This window comes from Vanessa cardui, chromosome 14 (assembly GCF_905220365.1).
Source record: "Vanessa cardui chromosome 14, ilVanCard2.1, whole genome shotgun sequence".
NCBI classification, from domain to species: Eukaryota; Metazoa; Arthropoda; class Insecta; order Lepidoptera; family Nymphalidae; genus Vanessa; species Vanessa cardui.
The window spans coordinates 9,148,358-9,170,784 of record NC_061136.1 but is presented as its reverse complement, the minus strand read 5'-3'; the positions used below and the strand labels follow the sequence as shown (position 1 = coordinate 9,170,784).

Sequence of the window (22,427 nt, the reverse complement as noted above, 5' to 3'; positions counted from 1 at the left end):
TCTTGAACGATATTCGGAAATATGGTCATATTTTCATAGGCAAAATATGAATCGAATAGCAATATTTTGAAGTCGTTCAAGTTTGTTCAGTTGGTCCTCGGTGAGATCAGGATAGCTTGCATCTGCGTAATCTAGAATTGATAAAAGGAGAGAGTTTGCTAGTATAATTTTGGTAGGAATTGGAAGTACAGATTGGAGTCGCCGTAATAAGCTCAACGCAGCGAATATTTTCCTACGGGCATCTTTTATTTGTACTGACCATGATAACGTCTGGTCTAAATACACACCAAGATCTTAAACGTTGGAGTAGTAGGATATTGTAGTACCTCTGAATTCAACAGATGGTAAATTTAATAAAGCTACCCTCGAGATCATGCCTGGACTACCAATTATGATTACCTGCGATTTACTTGGATTGATGTTAAGTCCGTATCGCTTACTCCACTCAGAGATTGAAACAAGATCGTCATTAATGTTGCATATCGATAAATCTGGATATCGTCTGCATACATATGGTAGAGAGAAGAAATGCATGAAGTGATAGAATTACTAAAAATTTAAAAGAGTAAAGGAGATAAGACCTTGACCTTGAGGAACCCCTGCCTGAACATCACGCCATGAAGACTCATTTTGGCGAATACGATGTCGTCGACTTTTGAGTAATATTGAAACCAATCTACAACTGATGGAAATATATAAATAGAACCTAACAAACTCAAAAGGATGTCATGATCAACACAGTTAAATGCGTTGCTATAATCCAATAAAATTAAAATTGTGAGTTGTTTATTATCCATGGCTGCACGAATGTCATTACTAACCTTTACCAGAGCAGAGACCGTACCTGACCGTGCATGACCTGCGCGGAAGCCGGATTGGTGAGAGTCGAGGATGGAGTGATTGTTAAGGAAAGCGTTTAACTGTTGAAAAACTATTTTTTATAAGATTTTGGAAAGAAACGGAAGAATGGAAATCGATCGGTAATCGGAGTTGTTGATAGGGTTAGGTTTTTTGGGAAGTGGTATGATATGAGCACAATTCCAAGCATCAGGGAATGTGCTACGGGTGATGGAGTAATTTAGGATGTGCACTAAAGTAGGTGCAATAATGTCTAGGATGGGAATAATCATTTTACGGCTTATGCAGATTTTAAAATGATATTTTTCGGTACATATGCACTACAAATAAAATAATCATTTTACTGGGTTCCTTAACCTCTACTAAATAATATAAAATGGATTTTAAAAACCAGTCAAATAGGCATTTTTTGCCATAATTTTTCTCATTCTTTTAACAAATTAAAACATGTATATATGGAGTAAGGGGTTACTTAGAACACAGAATAGGCAAACACGACACACGCTACTTTTTATCTCATTTTGAGTAGCATCGATTAATATCTAAGCCTACATAATTATTTTAAATAATTATCTTTAACAATATGGAGGTTTGAAGGCATACACAAATCTAGGTACTTTTTTTAAATACAGGAGAATAGCCACATTTTTAAAACCCGATAAGAGTTTTTTGTGTTAGAGGTGGATCCAAAAATAATTCAAAGTATCAGGATTGAACTGACGACTTTCAGATTAATATGAAGATAAGGTTGAGCTATGAAGTCCATTAATAATGAATTTTCCATGTTTTTATTTATTTTCTTCTATTTGTAACATTCAAATTTATGTAAGACATTTGTACCTACATAAAGCATCTCTGAATAGCCCTACAGAAAAACGATCTTAATGTTGCGGTAGTCGTGCGAAACACCACAAATCGATTCGTACATCACCACAACATGGCTGTAATTATAATCCCATTAAGTGTTACTTGTATAATTATCACTAATGAAGTATATAACTTAAACAGTTTACTAATTATACTATACTATAAAAAATATTGTTCCAGAGCCTCCGGTAACGAGATTCGGACATATACTTCAGAATTTTACCTAGGTACTACTTTTCAACAACAACAGCCTGTAAATTCCCACTGCTGGGCTAAAGGCCTCCTCTCCCTTTGAGAAGAAGGTTTCGAACATATTCCACCACGCTGTTCCAATGCGGGTTGGTGGAATACACATGTAGCAGAATTTCTATGAAATTTGTCACATGCAGGTTTCCTCGCCATGTTTTCCTTCACCGCTGAGCACGAGATGAATTATAAAGACAAATTAAGCACATGAATCAGCGGTGCTTGCCTGGGTTTGAACCCGCAATCATCGATTAAGATGCACGCGTTCTAACCACTGGGCTATCTCTGCTCTACTCTCTCACTACTTTTAGTGATGTGATATATTTCTAGAATGGAATATATAGCATTGTAAACAAGCGAAAGTAATGAATTCTTTCATTCTTCTTCTTTATTATTTCATGACGAAATAGTAATGCATGTAAGAAATTTAATTAACCGTAAAGTAAGTTTGAATAGCGGGTATTATACACGTTTTAATTCGAACTTATTAATATAATTATATCTAATATAGATACTAAAATAAATATATATATATATATTAAGTTTGAAAAGTTAAGTGAACCGAACTGTCTCCAAAGAATTATATATATAATTCTTTGGAGACAGTTCGGTTCACTTAACTTTTGAATATAAAATCTTGTTTCTATTTAATAGAAACATCAATAAGAAATATCAATGAAAAACATGAAGTAAATATATATATGAGAACGGTGACGTTTAGCTTTAAATAAAATATCTACTATAATATACAGCAATTAAAGAATAGGCGAAGATTATTTAAGCTCTCTAATGAAGAAACAGATTTATAATTTACTGTATTATTTATTTTCTCAACCACATCAGTGCTCACTCTCAATTATTCAAGCAAGTATGTTCAATGGCGCAATATATAATAATTATAGTAAAATCAAAACTACACCTGATAAAATTAAAATGACGTGAATATAATTCGTTGTGGCATTATCTCTGAATATCATACGGTAAACGCTAAATATATTTAAATTATGCTAAATTTATTAGACATTGAGAAAACTTGCGATTCAATAGCCTTAGTAGGTAATAAGTACACTATCTAAAGAAATGCCTTAATATTTTAATTTATTTAATGTCTTTTATCGTATATATTACAGTATAACATAAATGTAACAATTTATACGATTTGAAATAAAGTAAAAATAAACTATTATTCGTATCATAATAAAATATTCTTGGACATGTAATTATTTTTTTATAAAAGAAAAAGATGGTACTTATTATTTGTTTTTCATACAATTAATTACCATTATTAAAAATATAATTTGATATAAAAACTTAGAAATGTCAGTTGTTTCATGTTTGTCTCATTTTTCGCTTTTGGCAACTCGCATTCTGAACTCAAGGAATAAAAACGTTTTTCAATTGTTTTGTTTGATTGAGTAATTATGAATGTTTATATGTTCTGCCAATGATATATAGTTCTTACTCTTTACTTCTGAGGGTAAGTTATTTTATACCGGCCTTTTTTCTATTCCTGCTATTGCGTTTTAAATACTAAACAACGAAATATTGACAATACGACATCATAGTTAATAAATATTCCCATTTGTTATAATTTTAAACCTAAACTTGAACATTTCATATATTACTACTCATTAAATTATGCTGACATGTGACATTATTTTACATGATACAGTTCTTCACATCAACTTCGCCATAACAATAATAAAAAATTACGATGGATGCAAAAATAAGAAAAATTTGTCCAAGTTGTAGTCAGTGCTATTTTTTAAAAGGTAAGCATTCCTTGTAGCTATTTCGTGTAATGATAAATTTAATAAAAATGCTATATTAAAAATCTTTAAACACGAAAATATAACTACAATGTAAGTGATTATCATATGGTGTCAAAGATATTTTTTCGGTTTCAGCTTTGGATTCAAAAACTAAGTCTAATATACCCTTATTTCTATCATGTGGGCACACTATGTGTGAAAAATGTATTTGTAACATAGTAAAATTTGCGGAGCCCATTGAATGTAAAGTATGCCACCAGGACATGCAAGTAGACACTAATACTTTGGCTCTATTGATGCAGAACAAGATTTCTTTGTATAGCATATTTCCAGTCAATGTATTCTTGGTCGGAGAGCTGACCATGCAGACTATTGAGGTGATAATGTAGTGTATTTATTATAAAATATATTGCTCTTGCTTTTAAACTAAACAAATTCCATATGCATATTAATTACATTAAATTTCAACAGGACAGAAAAGAACAAACAGTCAAAACTGATGAATGTTACATAGATGTGAAAAAAATTCTACAAAATGACAATTCCACACAAGGTACCTATGTCATATATTGGACAAATACAATAACATTATCAATATAAGGGCATTAATTAATTTATATTTTATTTCAGGAGAATGTGTTGAATGTCACTCCCCTACGTTTAAAATGTGTGAACAATGTGGAATCATTGTTTGTAACAATTGCTTCAATAAAAGTCACAAGAACTTTGTGATTTTCAAAAATCATGTCCTGTGTAACATAGGTAGTTATAAACATTTATGTGTATGTATAATTTTATTATTATGACTGAAATAATTGTTTTATTATAGGAGGCAATGTACAAAAAAATAACTGTAAACTACATCAAGAAAAACAACTGGACTATTACTGTAAGAATTGTTCAAAATCTATTTGTATGGACTGTTTCATGGTGGGTGGGGAAAAGTCATGTAAAAACCATGATGTTGAAGCAATACAAGAAGTGGTATGGCTAATCATTTAAAACAAATTTTGATAATATCAATTAGTAAATCAAATACAGTGTGACAATATATATTTTTACAGAATGAACAGTTCTTGACCGAGTTAACTTATATTGGACCAAAAGTGGATGAAGTATTTAAAAGACTAAGTAAAACTGCTGTTGTAAGTATTGAAATAGCTATTGTGTAACCCCTAGTGCCGTCATTTCAAACTTAATGTAATATTTGATACAGTGTATAAAATAAAAGGAGTGGAATAATAACCTGTAAATGTTTAACAACTAGGAGCTTAAGATTTTCATCAAACAAAAAAAAATTAAAAATATTATGAACATGTAGTGGAAGCTAAAGGTTCCTTTAGTGTTATATTATTTTATGTGTTTAAAATGATATTTTTGTTTGAATAAAAAGGTTTTAATGAAACCCAAATAAGACCATGTTATGTATTATATATGGTTTTATTAATATTATCACATTTTTAGGAAATTGGACATTTACTGACAAAAATAGATGATGATAGTAATTCAACTAAATACACAACATTGATAAATAGTATTGAGCAGCTTTTCTCTAAACTCAGTTCAATTATACAAAACAAAAAATATGAAGTTACAAATAAAGTTCTACAGTTGAAATTAATTGAGAAAGATTCATTGAAAAAAGCTAAACAAGACATCTCTGATGCCCTTAAGAGAGCAAATAGTACATTAAATGCTATAAATTCTTTGGATCCCAATAAATTGAAAGAGGTAAATCATAATGATTTATATTACAAGTGAATAAGTAAAATATACTAACAAATTAACTACATTTCTTTGTAGATAAACATGGCTGCTATCTTAGAAGATGCTAAACAGATTACCAAAATACCTTGGTATTTACACAGAGATGAATCTGAAATAAGTTTAAAGTAAGATACTATAATACTTTAATAATTATATTACAAAACCTAGTGTCTGCTAAAAGACATTTTTCATTTTGGTACTAACCGGTTTCGTAAGAGACTATAATATGAAATATTAATATTCCTGTATTCTATTTGTTAGCACTAATCTCAGGTAATTTATTTTATCTTAAATAAAAAGCTTTTTTATCTTAAATTTTTCGAATTCTATGAATAAATGTGAGAATATACAAAAATAAATGTGAAAATTAGTTAATACTCTTGGTTTATAAGAGGAACAGAAAAATGCATGTCTAGCAAATTTAATTTTTTTTTTTTTTTTAGTTTAAATGTCAATGAAGACATATTTTCATCAATAGACAACTACTTACAATTAGAAGGAATGGAGACATCAAAATATAAACTTCTAACAACTGAAGAGTTAAGCGAGAATAATGAAATTATACCAGAAGCTCCAACGTCTTTAGTCTATCCACCAGAGATTACTAGAGGTAAGAAACTGTACAGTTTTGCAAATATAAAAGTGGTTCATTGAAACTTTAAAATTAACAAGTATTACTTAATATTCATATATTCTCTCAAATACCTGCACTAAGACTTGAAATTATAAAATTTCATCATTAATTACAATATTTCTGGAACTTAAACAAAGTTATTTACAATGTGCACTTAACTTAAACTACTTCTATTAAAGATATTTTGTAGGAAAATGTCAAAATTATTTGCAAACATTTCTTAGTTTTATTATTCAGTATACGCTATCAATTCTGTTTTTATATATCAAGTCCGTTAAATTATATAAAAAAATTAAATGTTACATTAGAAACCTTACCCGAGGAGGTTATTAATGCTTATTTTTTTTCATTATTTAAATTCTTGGTTACAGATGTGAGACAATTTTCAAATCAAAAACAACCTAAGATTGAAAAAGATAACCCAAAAACAGCAACATTACTCACAAAAGTACCAAAGTACCGCAGCAAAAGTGGTTCTTGCACCTCCTTGAATTCAATAAAAAGTGACTCCTCGATCAAGAGTTACCAGTCATGTAAGTTTACACTATATAAATTTGCTTGCTTATTGCAACTGGTCAGTAATTGTTTGTTTTCTCTCGTTTTTCTCATATTTGTCTGTTCTTTTACTGGTAATCTATTTATTTATGGGTAATATAAGGTCATACCATTCTAATGTACTAATTATAATTATTGATTATTTTTAGATGAGCAAAAGTTAAAAGAGGAATCAACTATTTCATTTCCTGACAGTCAACTCACGCAGCCATTTTACGAGGGTAAATAAAATTATTTTACAATAAGTTAACTACAATATTAACAATAATAAATTGTCGAAATCATACATTTAAAATATCAAGCAAGTAAGTAATTTAATTGGTGTATACAATTTTGTATATATGTATTATCTAAGGCCGCTTCTTTAAAATCGCTCTTTGCTTGTTGGCCTTGCTTGTTTCTAAACGTTTTTGGGCACAAAGTCCATCCTCGGCGAAGAAAATCCAAGTGCGTAGGAGACAGTATAGTGCCCTATAATGCAAAGTCACCCGCTTTCATAAGCTAATGAATCGGCAATCGTGTTGGATCTATATATTTCCAACTCACCAGATTATTCTCAAATCGAAGTTAGTCAGATTTTCTTAATAGACGAATTCAATGTGTATTTTTGGGTCTTACCGGATTTCAAACTCTCAGAGTCATGATCTGCAGCCGGACAAGTTGGTCATTGGCCGCACGAGATTAAATGATATGTACCGCGGGCAGGCTCGCAGGAGCTGATCTACGTGTCGCACATCGTGGACCCGCACAGGCTGTTCGTGCAGCGCGCCGGCCTGCAGCCGCGCGTGGAGGAGCTGCTGCGCGAGTTCCGCTCCGCCGGCGCGCTGCCGCGGCCCTCGCACGCGCACGTCGCCGAAGGTCGGGAACCAGCTTTACATGCTTTACAAGCTCGGGGCTGTACTAACTTTCAGACTCCGAGCTAGTAATTAGTAGTAATAATTGAAAAACCTTTATCGGTCTGACTCTGGGTTTGAACACTAAGTTACAAAAATAAGGCATTTTTTACATTTTAGTTATGTAAAGCAAATAACATCAATGTTTTGTTTGTTTGTTATATAGTTGTCCGTACGGGCCTCTCATCTAATTTTAATTACCTGAAGATCTGTGATTTGACGACACCGATAGCCGAGAAGTTATGTGGAAGGCGGCTATCATGGTATGGGCATGTAATGCGGAGGAATGAGGGACATATTGTGAGGAAGGCTTTGAGCATGAATGTGGATGGATATAGAGGTAGAGGACGACCAAGAAAACGATGGATGGACTATGTGAAAGACGATATGGTTAGAAAGAATGTTACTTGTGAGAAAGAATGTTACTGATGACGTCTGACAGAGAAGTATGGAAGGAGAAGACATGTTGCGCCGACCCCAAATAAAATTGGGAAAAGGGCAGGAGGATGATGATCTGTGATATGAATGCTTTTAAAAAATTGTTAATGATTCCCATTATCTTTCACTTATTATATATTCTTTCAAAAATACAGTAATAAAAATTCAGTACCTTACGACTTACCAAATATTTCGTTTGTTTTAAAATCAACTGATTTCATTATTTTCCGTACAGGCAAAGTTTACCTGGTGTTCAATAAAGCGGATAACTTGTGGCAAAGATGTCGGGTAGTGAGCGTCGACAGGCGGGACGTCAACAAACCTCTCGTGCACGTATTCTGCATCGATTTCGGTAGCACTGAAGTCGTCACAGTTGACAAGTGAGAAAGATTTCATCGTTAATACAAGGCTATTCCATATGCCGACTTACAACTTATATCCATAATTAATAGGCTATTTGACTGGTTTTCAAAATCCATTTTATAATATTTAGTAGATGTTAAGGAACCCAGTAAAAGTTGTTTTTTTTATTTCTAGTACATATTTGCCGAAAAATATCATATTAAAAATTCCATATTTAAATAACGCGCGAAAACGCTACTTGGACAATATGGCGCTGCAATGGGGTCGGTGACGTCACTTTGCTGTATTTTAATCTGTGGTACATATCGTAGAAAATCAAGGTTTACAAGAAAGTGACTTCATCATAAGCCCGGCAATTAAGGAGCGTTTTGTGTCACGTGACAAACGTTTGAAAAAATGCATTTTTATTTATTGATTTTTGAATAAATTAAGTATTATTTTCAAGTTTCGTTAGTATATAACCATTTTTAAACTCATAATATACACTGATTACAATAATTCACAATTTATTTTTCTCATTGTAAAATAGCCTATTAAGTAACGTGAAATCAAGGTCGTGCATGTTTGTCTTTATTCCTCCAGATATAGAAATAATCTTTTGCTTTATAATTAAGATTTGAACAATGATATTGAAATAAACAGATATGTTATTAACGCGCAAAAAGTGAAGACTAGAAAACGTCCTAATTGTAACGTTTGCCTTTAGTTGTTTGACGTAGTAATATGTTATAATACATCATAATTACGTAGTAATACGTTTTGCGTAATTAAAACATCTAATTATCCCTTTTACTTATTGTTTTTATCAAGCTATCCTTTTTACTTTTAACGAAATGTAAAAATAAAATAAAATAAACAGTCCCCGGCGCGGCACACTTTTTTCTGTTGTTTAGTATGGATATAACATATCTGTTTATTAGAATATCATTGGATTTGAATACTGGACAAAATTTTGAAGCGCAATGTATGTTTAAGGTTGCGTCTAATACCACCCGCGCGAGTGGCGTTCCCACCACCGTTCGCTATCTGTTGCTCGCTCGCTAACTGTGAGCCTATAAACGGGTCATGGACCAGTGATGACTCTTTCTTCATACAGAACATTATCGACAAGTAAGTTCAATATAATTTATTTTAATGTATATTTAGCAACGACTTCGATTTTTATTTTTGAATAAATCAAAATAAACTTTATTCAAGTAGGCTTTTACAAGCACATTTAAATCGTCATTTTACAATTAAGTGAAGCTACCACCGTTTCGGAAAGTAGATTCTACCTAGACGAACCGTCAAGAAACTCGGTAGTTATTCTTTTTCAACATTTAAAAAATACAAAGTTATGTTAGATAATAAAATTATTTAAATTAATATATCCTGCATGGAAGTCAACAGGTATTAACTCCACGCTTTTTTATCATCTATAAAATCTTGTATCGAATAATATGCTTTTTTACCAATGTATTTTTTACAAACGATTTGAATTTACGAAACGGCAAATTTAAAAATGACTGCGGATTGGCTCATACATAAATTATAGTGAAACACTTTTATTCATGAGTACAGCTTAATATTATAAAGTACCAAGTTAGCACGCAGTTTCATATTGACAAAATTATTACTCGTATATTTTATACATTTGCCCCGGCCCTTACACAAACATGTAAAAAAAAATGCCTTTGTTAATGGAAAACAAAGCACAAAACCCGCCACTAAATCGCGTCAGAGACCACATTGCTTGATGTAATATGATGGTAGTGATCCCATGCTAACAAGCCGAGTGATAAATGGTGACAATGAGTGTCACACAGTGGCGTAGCTAGGTGAGGAAGATCCTCGGTGCATCCCATCCCTCTTTAACCAATAATTACCCTTTAAAATCATTGTAGATACCGAATGAGAAATCTTGTGCGCGAAGGTCGTTTTTTTCTAGCTTCAGAAACTTAAGGTTTAGTTTAGAGGGCCCCCTGATAGCTACGATAGCTACGCCACTGGTGTCACAGCGTATAAACCCCGCAAATTGCTAATGCGCCTGGCCGCGCATTTTGATGACGTAATCTCGTGACATTGAACACACGGTACCGTTAGCAACACCGGGCGGCAAGTAAAATTGAAAATTATTTAAACATTTGGTTTTATTTTAAAAGTTCTATACAATTATTATATAAAGGGTGTCTCAGTAAGAGTGCACTTTTTAACGTAGGTACTGGTCGATCTGATCATTTGGCGAAGTGCGAGCGGTTCAGCGTAACCTTACCTAGTTTTGTATTTTTTATTCGAAAAAAAATCATGATTGTGAAAACTCATTCACAATCATGATTTTTTTTCGAATAGCGTTCCATTTTGTTCCATTTTTCTTTCGAATAGCGTTCCATTTTTAATATTTTGAATAAGTGCTGCCACCAAGTTACAAGAAAAAATTACCAAATTAAAAAGTGCACTCTTACTGAGACAACCTTTATGTAACCCAATATTATTAAAAACATAAATCATTCAAAAAATAATATTTATATACAATTACTACCTATTAGATATTTTTATTAGCTGTACTCGTTGCGGGTGACGTCACGGGGTTGTTAATTAGACAAGGTTCCAGCTCATTAGCAACTTGCGCCTTAAAATTATTCTACCGCCAAATAACAGTAGTCAGTATTGTTGTGTTCCGGTTTGAAAGGTGAGTGAGCCAGTGTAACTACAGGCACAAGGGACATAACATCTTAGTTCCCAAGGTTAGTGGCGCAGTGACGATGTAAGGAATAGTTAATATTTCTCACATCGTCATTGTCTATGGGTGATGGTGACCACTTACCATCAGGTGGCCCATATGCTCGTCCGCCAAGCTATACCATAAAAAAAAAAAAAAATTATAATGAGTCGCGTCCCGCAGCAAGCAAGCGGTGCTGCACGTGCGGCGCGTGCGCGCGGGGCCGGACGGCGCGCCGTGCCTCGACGCGGACGTGAGCACGCTGGAGCACGGCGAGAGCCTGGCGCACGCGCTCGCCTTCCACGGCCGCGCCCGCCTGCCCGACAAGCTGCCTGTAAGCGACCCACTTTGCCGACGACTAATTAGCAGGGTTGCCAGTGCATATTCACGTAATTCCCCAAAAATTGGGGAAAAAAATGTCCCACTTCCCCACACAGAAATAAAGGACAAAAATCATGTTATTGTATGTTTGTTTTTCATTTCCTAACAATAAAATCAAATTTTCGAGGTAAATTTCGTCAAATCAGACAGGTTAGTCAGGTTACTGACGACCTTTTTTTTTTCGTTGAATCAGACTGGTCATGGTTAATGTAATCTGTAGTGTGTTTTTGCTACCATGCTAACTAACAATCGACTACAATTTCCAATTTATGTACTCACTAAAAAACGGGTGAACAATCAATTACCGATCGTTTTGGTATAAAACGCAATATATAAATTCCCCTCATTTTCCCCACATACGACAATCCCCACACATTGGCAACGCTGCTAATTAGCGTCACAAATACATTTAACACTATTCCAATCGAGGAAGAATGAGAAGAACAAATTTTAGATTTTCGTATTTCATGCCTTTGCTTATAGTTAGCCGTAGTCAGTTATAGTCCATTCCAATGACAAAAGGAAACATTCAAAACATACCGTATTTTTCAATATCACAAGTGTTTTTTTGATCATTCTGCTATATGATTAACTACAAACAGTTCTTGATTAATATATCTTCATTTGTAATACAACAATATTTCACTAAACTACATAAATCCACTTTAATTTCACTTCCAAAGTAACGAAAACAGTTTTGTCGAAATTCAAGACGCCATTTTTCGATGACGAACATTTAAAATAGAGACCTCAACTAAGGATGTTCGCTAAACGAATGTAGATTGAATGAATTTTCAGATGAAAAAAAAATGATTCAGATTCATTATAGATATTTTTTAAATATATATTTATTTAATTGGTTGTAATATATAATATGAATTATTTATTAGAATCGTAAAAAGTCACCTAACGATAGATAAAAAAGTTATTTTTATACAGTAAGGTTTTTACATAAAAATAAAATTTTTTACCAAAAATGTTAAAAGAATTATTTTACTTAAAAATAATCTCTTATCTCGAAATGTAGATCAGTTTTGTGCATAGCAATTTTCTAGTTTTGAAAATAATACAATGGTAAGAAAGACATTCGTCTCTCATTTTTCGTATCATGTGCACGGATGCTTATTGGGAATTCTCTGAAGTTTTTTTAATACGACCTGGCTTTGTTTAAACAAAGCCAGGTCGTATTAAAAACGGAAAGAAACGGAAAATTATTTTTAAAATAAAAAAAATATATCGTTCTTTATCATTCATTACCCATTCATTCAATTATTTTCACCTCACTAATCGAATGCAAATGACATATCAATTCAAGGTCAAAGTTGTTTATTTACCTTTTCTCCTCTTCCTATTGGAATAGACTATACATTGTTCACTACTTCTACTAACAGTTCTTAAGTAATATCTTTATGTAAAATATATATAACTTTTAATCAATAAACTTAAAAGTCGGATAACAGTTTCGTCGATGTTCAAACCCTTATATAGGAAAACCATAATGAATATTATAGATTATTCATAAGTGTCTGCACAATCCAAATATTATTTATTTGGTTTGGGGTTCTATTGTAATTGAAATAATAGTGTTGTTAATGACTTGATTATTTTGTCTTTTCCAGTATCCCAAAATAATGGGAATTACCGAAAAACCTAAATTATTCATAAATAATAAAGATTTCCAAAAGAATGCCGTTGAAGAAGTTTACATAACACATGTAGTGAGTCCAGATAATTTCTATGTCAGGAAGGTAAGATTAAATTTTTATATATTTAATGTATTGGAACTTTATTTTATCAAAGATTTGAATTTTCATGTTTTTGTATTTTAGCGTCATCTTCAAAGCGTTTTCGAAAAGTTGTGTGAAGATTTGGAACAAGAGTATAGTTTGAGCGTGAACAGCGGTAGTATTTACTTACCTGAAAAAGGTTAGTAATTTTTAACATTGCAAAAAATATGTCTTAATTTTTTACGCTCAAATGGAGCTACTTTATCTATGATTTGACTCTTACTATAGGTAAGAGTCTCAAAAGATAAAAAGAGTGCATAGTCATTTTTTGTAGATATACTGCACACTTAAATTTAAATAAAATGTGTCCTCGTATGTTTTCAATGATTTTGTTGGAACATTTCAAAAACCCATCACATAAATGTAACTCTCTTGATACGGTGCCGCAGACATGGTGTGCGTGGCGCACGTGGAGCGGTGCTGCGTGCGCGCAGTCACTTAAATTTAAATAAAATGTTTCCTCGTATGTTTTCAATGATTTTGTTGGAACATTTCAAAAATCGAACACGTAAATGTGACTCGCTTGATACGGTGCCGCAGATATGGTGTGCGTGGCGCACGTGGAGCGGTGCGGCGTGCGCGCAGTCACTTAAATTTAAATAAAATGTGTCCTCTAATGTCTTCAATGATTTTGCTGGAACATTTCAAAAATCGAACACGTAAATGTGACTCTCTTGATACGGTGCCGCAGATATGGTGTGCGTGGCGCACGTGGAGCGGTGCGGCGTGCGCGGCGGTGCGTGGGCGCGCGCGCTGGTGCGCGAGCTGCCGGGGCGGCGGCGCGTGCGCGTGCTGCTGCCAGACGTGGGCGCCACGCTGCTGCTGCACTGGTCCGCCCTGCGCCGCATCCTGCCCAAGTTCACCGTGCTGCGCGCGCTCGTGCGTCACTCCCCACTAATCCGGAAACCGGAAATCAACGCTGTTCTTAATTTGAATAATTTTCAACTATCTCATTTTCAGGCCACCGAGTGTCACCTGGCCGGAGTGACGCCCCTCAATAAGAAGTGGAGCCCGGCCTCGGTGGCGCTGTTGCAAAAATTCGAGGAGCGACTCTTGGAGCTACATGTGGAGGAGAGCCGCAATAGGAATTCGCTTGGAGTGACGCTGTATGATAAATGTGATGAAGAAAATGTAATATGCATTAACACGCAGATGATTAAAAATAAATTTGCTGTCACTTTTGGGTAATTTTGTTTTCATCTCATAAATTAGTAAATAAATTTAGATATGTCCCCAGTTATGTTTATTCTTAATTTTTTTGCAGATTATATATGTTTAACAAAAACGCCGAAATTGATGAGTTAGTCTTTACGAACAAATGCCCACTAGACGAGCCGAAACCAAAACCTAAACATGTCGAAATTGATACCGGAACGACATTAAAAGTACAGCCGATTAAACCAAACGAGGAGGACCTCGACGCGAAAGACAAGGGGCCATTGAGATTGGAAGTAAAAATATTAAATTATCAATCACCTTCGCTTATTTATGTGTCGCTCGTACATCAGCAGAAAATATTCACGGAGTTATTTGATAACATACAAAAATACTACGCTAAAAAGAAAACTCAAGAAACAAAAGATTGGAAGATTGAAGACAGGTGTTGCACCATATGCAACCAGTCGCAGACCTGGCGTCGGGCAGCCATCTTGGAAATAAATGATGCGACCGCGAAAGTGTTTTACTCCGACTTCGCCTGCGTCGAAACTGTTCCGGTCTCTAGTTTAAGAGAAATGCCTCAAGAATTTGCCTCAATTGGTGACGCTGCAGTTATGTGCCATCTGTGTGGAGTAGTGCCCGCTGTCGGAGAGGAGTGGCCTTCTCTTACTAAAGAGTATTTAAAAGAATTGCTTGATGCATACAAAAGAGTTTTTATCACTAAACTCGGAAAATTTAAAGGCAAAAGTATGCCAGTTGAATTATGGGTCTACCATACGATTCAAGGTGGTGCGCTCGAGGCTAATACTTCTGAGTGGAGATGTCTAAATAAAAAAATTATTGACCAAGGCTTGGGAATACCAGATAAGACTGAAGAGGTTAGTCTTAATTAATTTAATAATAACTGTCTTTTTTTGCGAATAAATTATAAATGTTATTTTTATTGTATTTTTTAAAAGTTTGTTTTTACTTATTTCAATTTTAGCTAAGTCACAGCGACAAAACTTCCTTAAATGCGGCAGAAGATGTGCTATCTTTTCTAAATATAACTGGTTCCGTACGTGATTGGATTCAAATAGAACCAATGCCTTTGAAACCTCTTAAAATTAATCCCGAGTCAGACAGTAACTCGTCTACTCCAATCGACAATGATGCACTAAAGATGGAAACGGATAACCACAATTCAAACACTGTTTTTATATCAGACTGGCTGCCGCCCGAACCTCTACCCAGTAATGAAATCACAGCAATGCCAACGTAAGTTTTTTTTAAATACATTAAAATAAATAAAACTAGTTATTACGGAATTAAGACAACATTACATTAAAATAATTTTATAAACTATTAATAATGAATTGTTTTACGTATGTTAATGTATATTTTTATCCTCAGATACATCGACAACGATGGCATAATCTACTTACATGATATCTCACAACAAGATACATTGGATTTGATAAGAAAAGCACTTGATGTTCGTTTCAAAAATCCAGACCCCAAGGCGAAATATGTTAAATGGACCGTTGGCGAGCCATGTATCGCTCTTTTCTTTTTGGATAATCGTTTTTATAGAGGCCGAGTTTTAGAAGTAAACGAAGAAGCTTCTAGCTGTCTAATACATTACGTTGACTATGGCAACGAAGAAGTCTGTAGTTTTAAAAACTTAAGAAAAAGTATAGTATTATATCAAATTCCCATACAAGCACACAAATGTGTCCTGAATCGTATTCGACCGGCTGGAAAACGATGGGATAGACAATCTTTAGATTATATACACAAATCAATAGTCGAGAAACAGTGCTATGTGAAAGTCAGTGGGGAGCCTATAGGCGACCTTATTCCTATAGAACTAAAATACGACAAACTGTGGATAAATGATCATCTAGTCGATTTCGAAATGGCCGTCTATACAGATGGTTCTAAAGCGGTTGTTCGTAAGTTTGCGCCACAATTGAAAGAAAATAAAAAGTTAGAAATAAGTATTGAAACTGATTCTGGACCTGATTACATTGTTGAGGATGACGATGTAGGAAATGAGTCCACCGATTCTCAAAGTTCTGCTCACCTAAATTCCTTAGAAGGCAAAGATTGGAATACTATTATTGCCGAAGATGACATAAAATCAATAAATGGAAATTTTATGACCTATTCACCGTACACCCAGACTGAGTTCACATGCAATATTGCAGTGCTTAATGACGTAAACAAGTTAGAGTTGGGCGTAATACATGACGATGAAACTACAAGAGCTTACGATGAAATGTTTGAAGAATTACAAAATGAAAGTTCTAAAATGTTAGCACTAAACGGTATTTTCGAAAATAAAGCTTGCTTAGCTTTATTTCCTGAAGACGGTCAATGGTACAGAGCTATAATCTTGCAATATAGCGAAGCTAAAAATCGTATAAAAGTCAAATATGTTGATTATGGTAACATAGAAATTATTTCTTTAGCAGATGTAAGAGAAATTAGCAAAAAATACACGAAATTGCCACCCTTAACAGTAACAGTTTCCTTACATGGTGTAAAAATTAATCCGGATTTTGAAAATAAAATATTGTTTGAAAAATTTATTGATACTTTTTTGGATAAAGGACCATTTGAAGCGAAAATGATTGACACGACTGACGTCATACCGACTGTTGAATTAAGAAACGAAGCTGGACAATTAGTTTACGAAAAACTCATTCAAGAAAATGTGTTTTTAAAATGTGATTAGGTTATTTTTCTTTTAGTGATAAGTCTTTAATCCTACATCATAGTTATACTAAGATATAACTTAGTTTTATTTTTCATATTGTTACTCTAATTACTGATTGTAAATTAAAGTTATTCAAAAAAATATAAATTGTTTTTATAAAAAAAGAATTATATATTAATTAAAAAGAGGTTTACAACTATATAACAGCAAACTTTTTTTTAAAAAAAATTAAAAATGAAGTGGAGGCTGCTTTGGGCAAATAGCCACTAAACGCAATGGCGCTCCACTACCCCAAGTAATCTTCATTGGCAGTATCAATGCTGTACAGCCATATTCTGTGAACAACAAACAAATAATTTTGTTTAAGTATTAAACATACTGAATAAAACGAGCTACCCCTTAATAATGATTTATACGTACCAGGAACAGGTTGATCTAGTTTCACATTTTCAACATTAAACAAGCCGGCTTTGGCAGTTGCTTTGTGTACTGGTAAATCAGTACTTGAACCAGGATCGACAGAAGCAGTGTCCACACCTATTCCTACGACGTTTTTATACGATGATGTAATCCATTCCGCCACTTCACCACTTAACCCTGAAACATTACAGAGCTAAATCGTATACTCAGGAAATTACCAATTTAAAATACTGATGAGATACAAAGCACTAATGGCAGTTATACGTACATATCAGTTTTTAGAGGGAATAAGACTTACTGGACTACTGTTGACCATTGAAATGTTACATTTTTAGACCATTACCTTGCGTTTCCCAAACGACGCAGTTTGGTTTTAGCGATTTGTGGATGTCATTAGAAGCTTAACCCAAGTTATTGGGGGCCTTGTCCGCGGCCACTATCTTAGACAAATTTGTGCAAAAGCCTTTTCACTATATGTATCTCTGTAACTAGAGATCTTACAGAAAAATTGTAAAAAAATAATTTGTGTTTAGTGAAGTAGTCGCTTTGTCTACTATTCAATACATTCCGAAAATAAAATTGCCTCCTCTGAAAAACGTCAGCTGTAATGCAACATTTCAATAGATTTCTTACTTTAAAAAAAATGTATATAAAATGGTAAACATACCTGGAAAATTTAGTGTATTGTTTTTATCTATTCCTAAATATTTTGTCCTGTCACCCGCAAACTTGCTCCATCCGAATTTAAATATTAAGAAACAGGGTTTTCCAAAATTATCATTCAACATATAGTCCAAATGATGCTTATAAAGTACAAAATTTGAGTCATTATTTACTTTTGAACTAACGTCTAATATTATAACTGAAAATAAATAACAATAAATTAATAGCGCGTAGAACTTGCGATTTTTATAAAAACAGTCTTAGAAAGTCATTAGATGGCAAATATCCGTAATCGGTGATTATAGAGGTAACATGTATATCTTATACATTATCTCCTGGATAAGGGTTTCTCTCCCTTTGAGGAGAAGGTGAGAAGCATATTCCACAAGCGGCAGAATTTTGAAGAAACTAAACACATGGGAAATTCCTCACGATGTTTTCCTTCACCGCCGAGCACGAAATGAATTATAAAAACAAATTAAGTAAGTGAAAATTCAGTGGTGCTTGCCTGGGTTTTAACCCGCAATCACAGGTTAAGATGTACTTGTTCTAACCACTGTAGGCTATCTCGGCTCTTTTTAGGGATATGCTAAATATATTCTTAAATAAATAGAAACGACAACATTGACCTTCCAATTATGTTATAAATTGCAATATGAATAAATAACCTACGTGGTACTATTAACTTGTCCAAAGGTATATCTGCAACATATTTGCCATTTACTTTGAAGTGATACGGTGCATCAATATGTGTTCCACCGTGCTCGCCTGCGCTAAAGTCGTTAGATGCATACCTATAATATTAACAATATAAAAAGTAAATCATAATTGAAGCAAAAATAGCAGTGCTATTTCATTTATCTCAAAGTCACAAAGTTAATTGAACAATCAATTAATTCTGTAATTTTTTTAGATAGAAAGATTTTACTAAATCTAGCTGTCTAGAAATATTATTGCCAATGTCGCAATTGTTTTTAAACAATTTTGTATGTATTTTTAAGAATTATAAGTATTGAATTTATGTGAAAAAAAAACATACTTTTTTCTCTAACAACCAACTAAATAAAAATAAAAACCCGTTTATATTTAAAATTCAATTACAAAATGAATTAGTAAGACGTTTAGAAGGTTAAGTAGTAGATAGGTACACTCAAATTGAGGTGAAATAATTTTTGCACGATTAAAACATCACGAGATCCAAGCTACCTAATGATCTTGGAATATGATAAGCTAAACAAAAGTCTCGAACTCGACCTCACTCTATCGAAAACAATTATGTTGACGTACAGCCGTACACGTAACTACATAAAGAATACAAGTTTTAATTGTTTATATTTTTGTAAGCTATTGTTTAGTGTATTATTTAATTATGCCCTTTTTTGCCTTGAACTTATACCGATAAAAAAAAATAACTTTCTTTGTTTATATTACTATATGATTAGCTATGAGTATTTATGTCTTTGTCTTAGACATCCACAGCTTCACATGAAACGCTACTTTTTTTTAACATATCTACTAACTATGCCGATCATAATTATTACAATAAATCAAAATCCCATGTAAATATGTAGAAAGTACTAAATACTTACCAACTGCCATCACTTTGAAATGCACCAATTTTTTTTATAAATTCAAAACTTCTTGAATCCGGCCAATATATAGTATTTTTATCAAACGGGTAAGTTAAATCAATAAATTCATAATCTCCGTTAAATAAAATATTGTTTGTATTCGCCAAAACCGTTAAAAAAAAGTACCCACTTAAACAGGCAAACACAACAGTAAAGGAAGCCATACTGTCTAAGACTGTTGTAACTTGTAGCACAGAGAATATAATCTCATAATAATTAGGTACTCATTGAATTATATCTATGTATACTAGACAAGCTGTTCAAATTTAAAACTGTGTTAGTGACGGAAAAGGGAAAGATAGCGGGAGGGGATATTAGTTCGGTGATTAAGCCGAGATGTTCGCGCAGATGTGTAAAAATAGTTTCTACTAATAAAGTTATTTTAATAAAAGTTATATTAACATTTTTTTATAATTCCTTCGAATTTGTAATAAGACAATGTAGTGAAACTTGAGGAGAAGAGTGGCAGTAGGTAATATATATTTTTTGCGGTATCCTAGAATATTTAATTGTAAAAATTAACCAGTGATATAAATACATTTAAAAAATAATTTGATACCCGACTTAATAGACACGATAGAGGTTGTGAAGGTGACAACGGTTGAATTCACACAGTTCATCCGTGACGCGATCGATTATAGCTTTAAAGAGATTGAGTGCGGACGGTGAGAACTCACGCCGAAACGCGGCTAATAGTGCCCATAACTCGTGTCCCTGAGTCACGAATAAAAAACGACTCTGAGATCTGCAAAGAAACATTAAAACCCGCATTGCAACTTACGGAGGCACGCGATGAGTTAAATATTTAATTGAGCTGTCAGTAGCATTAAAAACTGGTTTCTAGTCTTGGCATTTGATGAAAGCGATAAACCGAGTGCTTAGCTGACAATATCTAGAGTAAATCTTCCCCGATTTTCGATTTTCTCCCTTGTGACCTAGTGAGTTGCGAAGGTTGACTCCTGGGCCATGATGGCTCCATGCCAGGGCCTAATTCCCTGTCCTTCCCACTAAAACCATCCTCAGGTTTCCACCATGCCTCCGAGTGGTGAGGCTAGGGCTACAGGATAGCGCTGGGCATGCAACTGTGACCCCAGCAGCGACAGCCGCCGTGAGGCGGCTGAATGACAGACGTTTAAAGCGCGCCTAGTGCGCGCCTTCCTCCTCCTCCACATGCTTATGTGACGAAGTCCCACGAGGCCGCCACTGAAATTCATTATGGCAGGATGGCTCTCCCTGATTAGTTAGTCAGTACAAGCCCGGTAAGCCGAGCTATCTCCTCACGAGCTAGCGACCCATCAGTTTAATGAACTCATTGGGTGAGATATACAAGAGGCTTATATTAGTCCGTCTCGAAACCGTAATCGAGGTTACAATCGAGGTTACCTTTACATTAAAGACCAAATTGAAGACCAAATTGAAAGGCCCGATTCATCACATAAAAAGCTCTCGATATAACGAAAGCTTTCTATAAAGTTTGGCATAACATACTTACGTTTTTGTCTACTGCTGGACATAGGCCTCCCAACGTGCACGCTACTGTGGTCTTTCTCTGGCTACTCGCATCTAGCTCCTGCCTGCCGTCTTGCGTAAATCGTCACTCCACCGCGCCTGAGGACGTCCTATACTACGTTTGCCGAGATGCGGTCTCCAATCTAGAGCACTTTTTCCCCAACGGTTATCGGTTTTACGACAAATATTGCCAGTCCAATGCCACTTCAGCTTACTAATCCGGTGGGCTAAGTCGATGACTTTGCTTCTTTGACAGATCACCTCATTTCTGATACTACACCTCAGAGAAACGCCGAGCATAACCCTTTCCATAGCGACTTTAAACTGGTGGACCAGCCTTGTCGTGAGTGTCCACGTTTCGGCTCCGTATGTCATGACGGGTAGGTCGCACTAGTTGAAGACTTTCGTCTTACGGCACTGTATTATTGACGAGGTAAAGATTCGACGTAACTTCCCAAACGATGCGCAACCCAGCTGAATTATTCTATTCACCTCATCCTCAAGGTTGTTTCGCAAAGTCTGCCCGAGGTAGACATATTTTTGAACAGTTTCGAGGTCGGTACCGTGTATCGCAGTCGGTCCGATAAAACATGTTCATTGAACATGACCTTGATTTTATCCAAGTTCATCCGAAGGCTGATGCGCATAGAAGAATCAGCCTGTTCATTCAGCATTTGTTGAAGGTCCTGCAGCGGTTTTGCCACGATGACGATGTCGCCTGCGAATCTCAAGTGAGAGTTGTAGTCGTCATTGATGTTGATGCGACGTCCTTTCCAGTTCAGCTTCTTGAACATATCTTCCACTGTATCATTTTGGGGGAAATAACGTCCCCTTGTCTCACGACATGGTGGCAGCTTCGTAGAGACATCTCATGACTTGAATGTATCGCCAATCAACTTGGAAACTGACTCCAGAAAAGGCCAGATTTCAACCGACTCAAAGGCCTTCTGGGCCGATTATACTCACGGGGCTTCTACGTAATCTGCCGCACTGTGTGGATGTGGCCTATGGTGCCGTATCCGGTCCGAAACCCGGCCTGTTCCGGGGGTTGGAATTCATCGAATCTTCGCGCAAGACAAGAGATTC

At 34.6% G+C, this 22,427-nt stretch overlaps 2 protein-coding genes across 2 annotated transcripts; one reads left to right on the top strand and one right to left on the bottom strand.

Annotated features, from left to right (window-relative positions):
- Window positions 1–3,310: 3,310 nt before the first annotated feature.
- LOC124535076 (RING finger protein 17) lies at window positions 3,311–17,272 on the top strand. Its single transcript, XM_047111124.1, has 23 exons — window positions 3,311–3,448; window positions 3,644–3,743; window positions 3,879–4,120; window positions 4,215–4,296; window positions 4,374–4,505; window positions 4,573–4,727; window positions 4,808–4,888; window positions 5,208–5,474; window positions 5,547–5,635; window positions 5,954–6,120; window positions 6,516–6,677; window positions 6,849–6,920; window positions 7,405–7,557; window positions 8,266–8,410; window positions 9,369–9,503; window positions 11,275–11,425; window positions 13,092–13,220; window positions 13,302–13,398; window positions 13,951–14,138; window positions 14,220–14,443; window positions 14,524–15,295; window positions 15,403–15,674; window positions 15,810–17,272. Exons 2-23 carry the CDS (start codon window positions 3,686–3,688, stop codon window positions 17,134–17,136), a joined length of 5,100 nt encoding a protein of 1,699 aa, XP_046967080.1. The 5' UTR covers window positions 3,311–3,448; window positions 3,644–3,685; the 3' UTR covers window positions 17,137–17,272.
- Window positions 17,273–17,276: 4 nt separating this feature from the next.
- Window positions 17,277–20,075, bottom strand: LOC124535077 (isatin hydrolase-like). Its single transcript, XM_047111125.1, has 5 exons — window positions 19,791–20,075; window positions 18,874–18,995; window positions 18,206–18,400; window positions 17,539–17,715; window positions 17,277–17,453 (listed from the first exon to the last, which is right to left on the bottom strand). The coding sequence occupies exons 1-5, from the start codon at window positions 19,994–19,996 to the stop codon at window positions 17,347–17,349; spliced, it is 807 nt and encodes a 268-aa protein (XP_046967081.1). The 5' UTR covers window positions 19,997–20,075; the 3' UTR covers window positions 17,277–17,346.
- Window positions 20,076–22,427: the final 2,352 nt, after the last annotated feature.

What these genes read in the sequence shown, in the direction of transcription:
- LOC124535076 (XM_047111124.1), top strand. Translation starts at nt 3,686, where the DNA reads ATGGATGCAAAAATAAGAAAAATTTGTCCAAGTTGTAGTCAGTGCTAT. An exon ending in ATACAGAACATTATCGACAA is followed by an intron (nt 9,504 to 11,274) that starts GTAAGTTCAATA and finishes CGCGTCCCGCAG; the next exon opens with CAAGCAAGCGGTGCTGCACG. An exon ending in TACCAGATAAGACTGAAGAG is followed by an intron (nt 15,296 to 15,402) that starts GTTAGTCTTAAT and finishes TTTCAATTTTAG; the next exon opens with CTAAGTCACAGCGACAAAAC.
- LOC124535077 (XM_047111125.1), bottom strand. Translation starts at nt 19,996, where the DNA reads ATGGCTTCCTTTACTGTTGTGTTTGCCTGTTTAAGTGGGTACTTTTTT. An exon ending in GGACAAGTTAATAGTACCAC is followed by an intron (nt 18,401 to 18,873) that starts GTAGGTTATTTA and finishes ATTTATTTTCAG; the next exon opens with TTATAATATTAGACGTTAGT. An exon ending in CAATACACTAAATTTTCCAG is followed by an intron (nt 17,716 to 18,205) that starts GTATGTTTACCA and finishes GTAATGTTTCAG; the next exon opens with GGTTAAGTGGTGAAGTGGCG.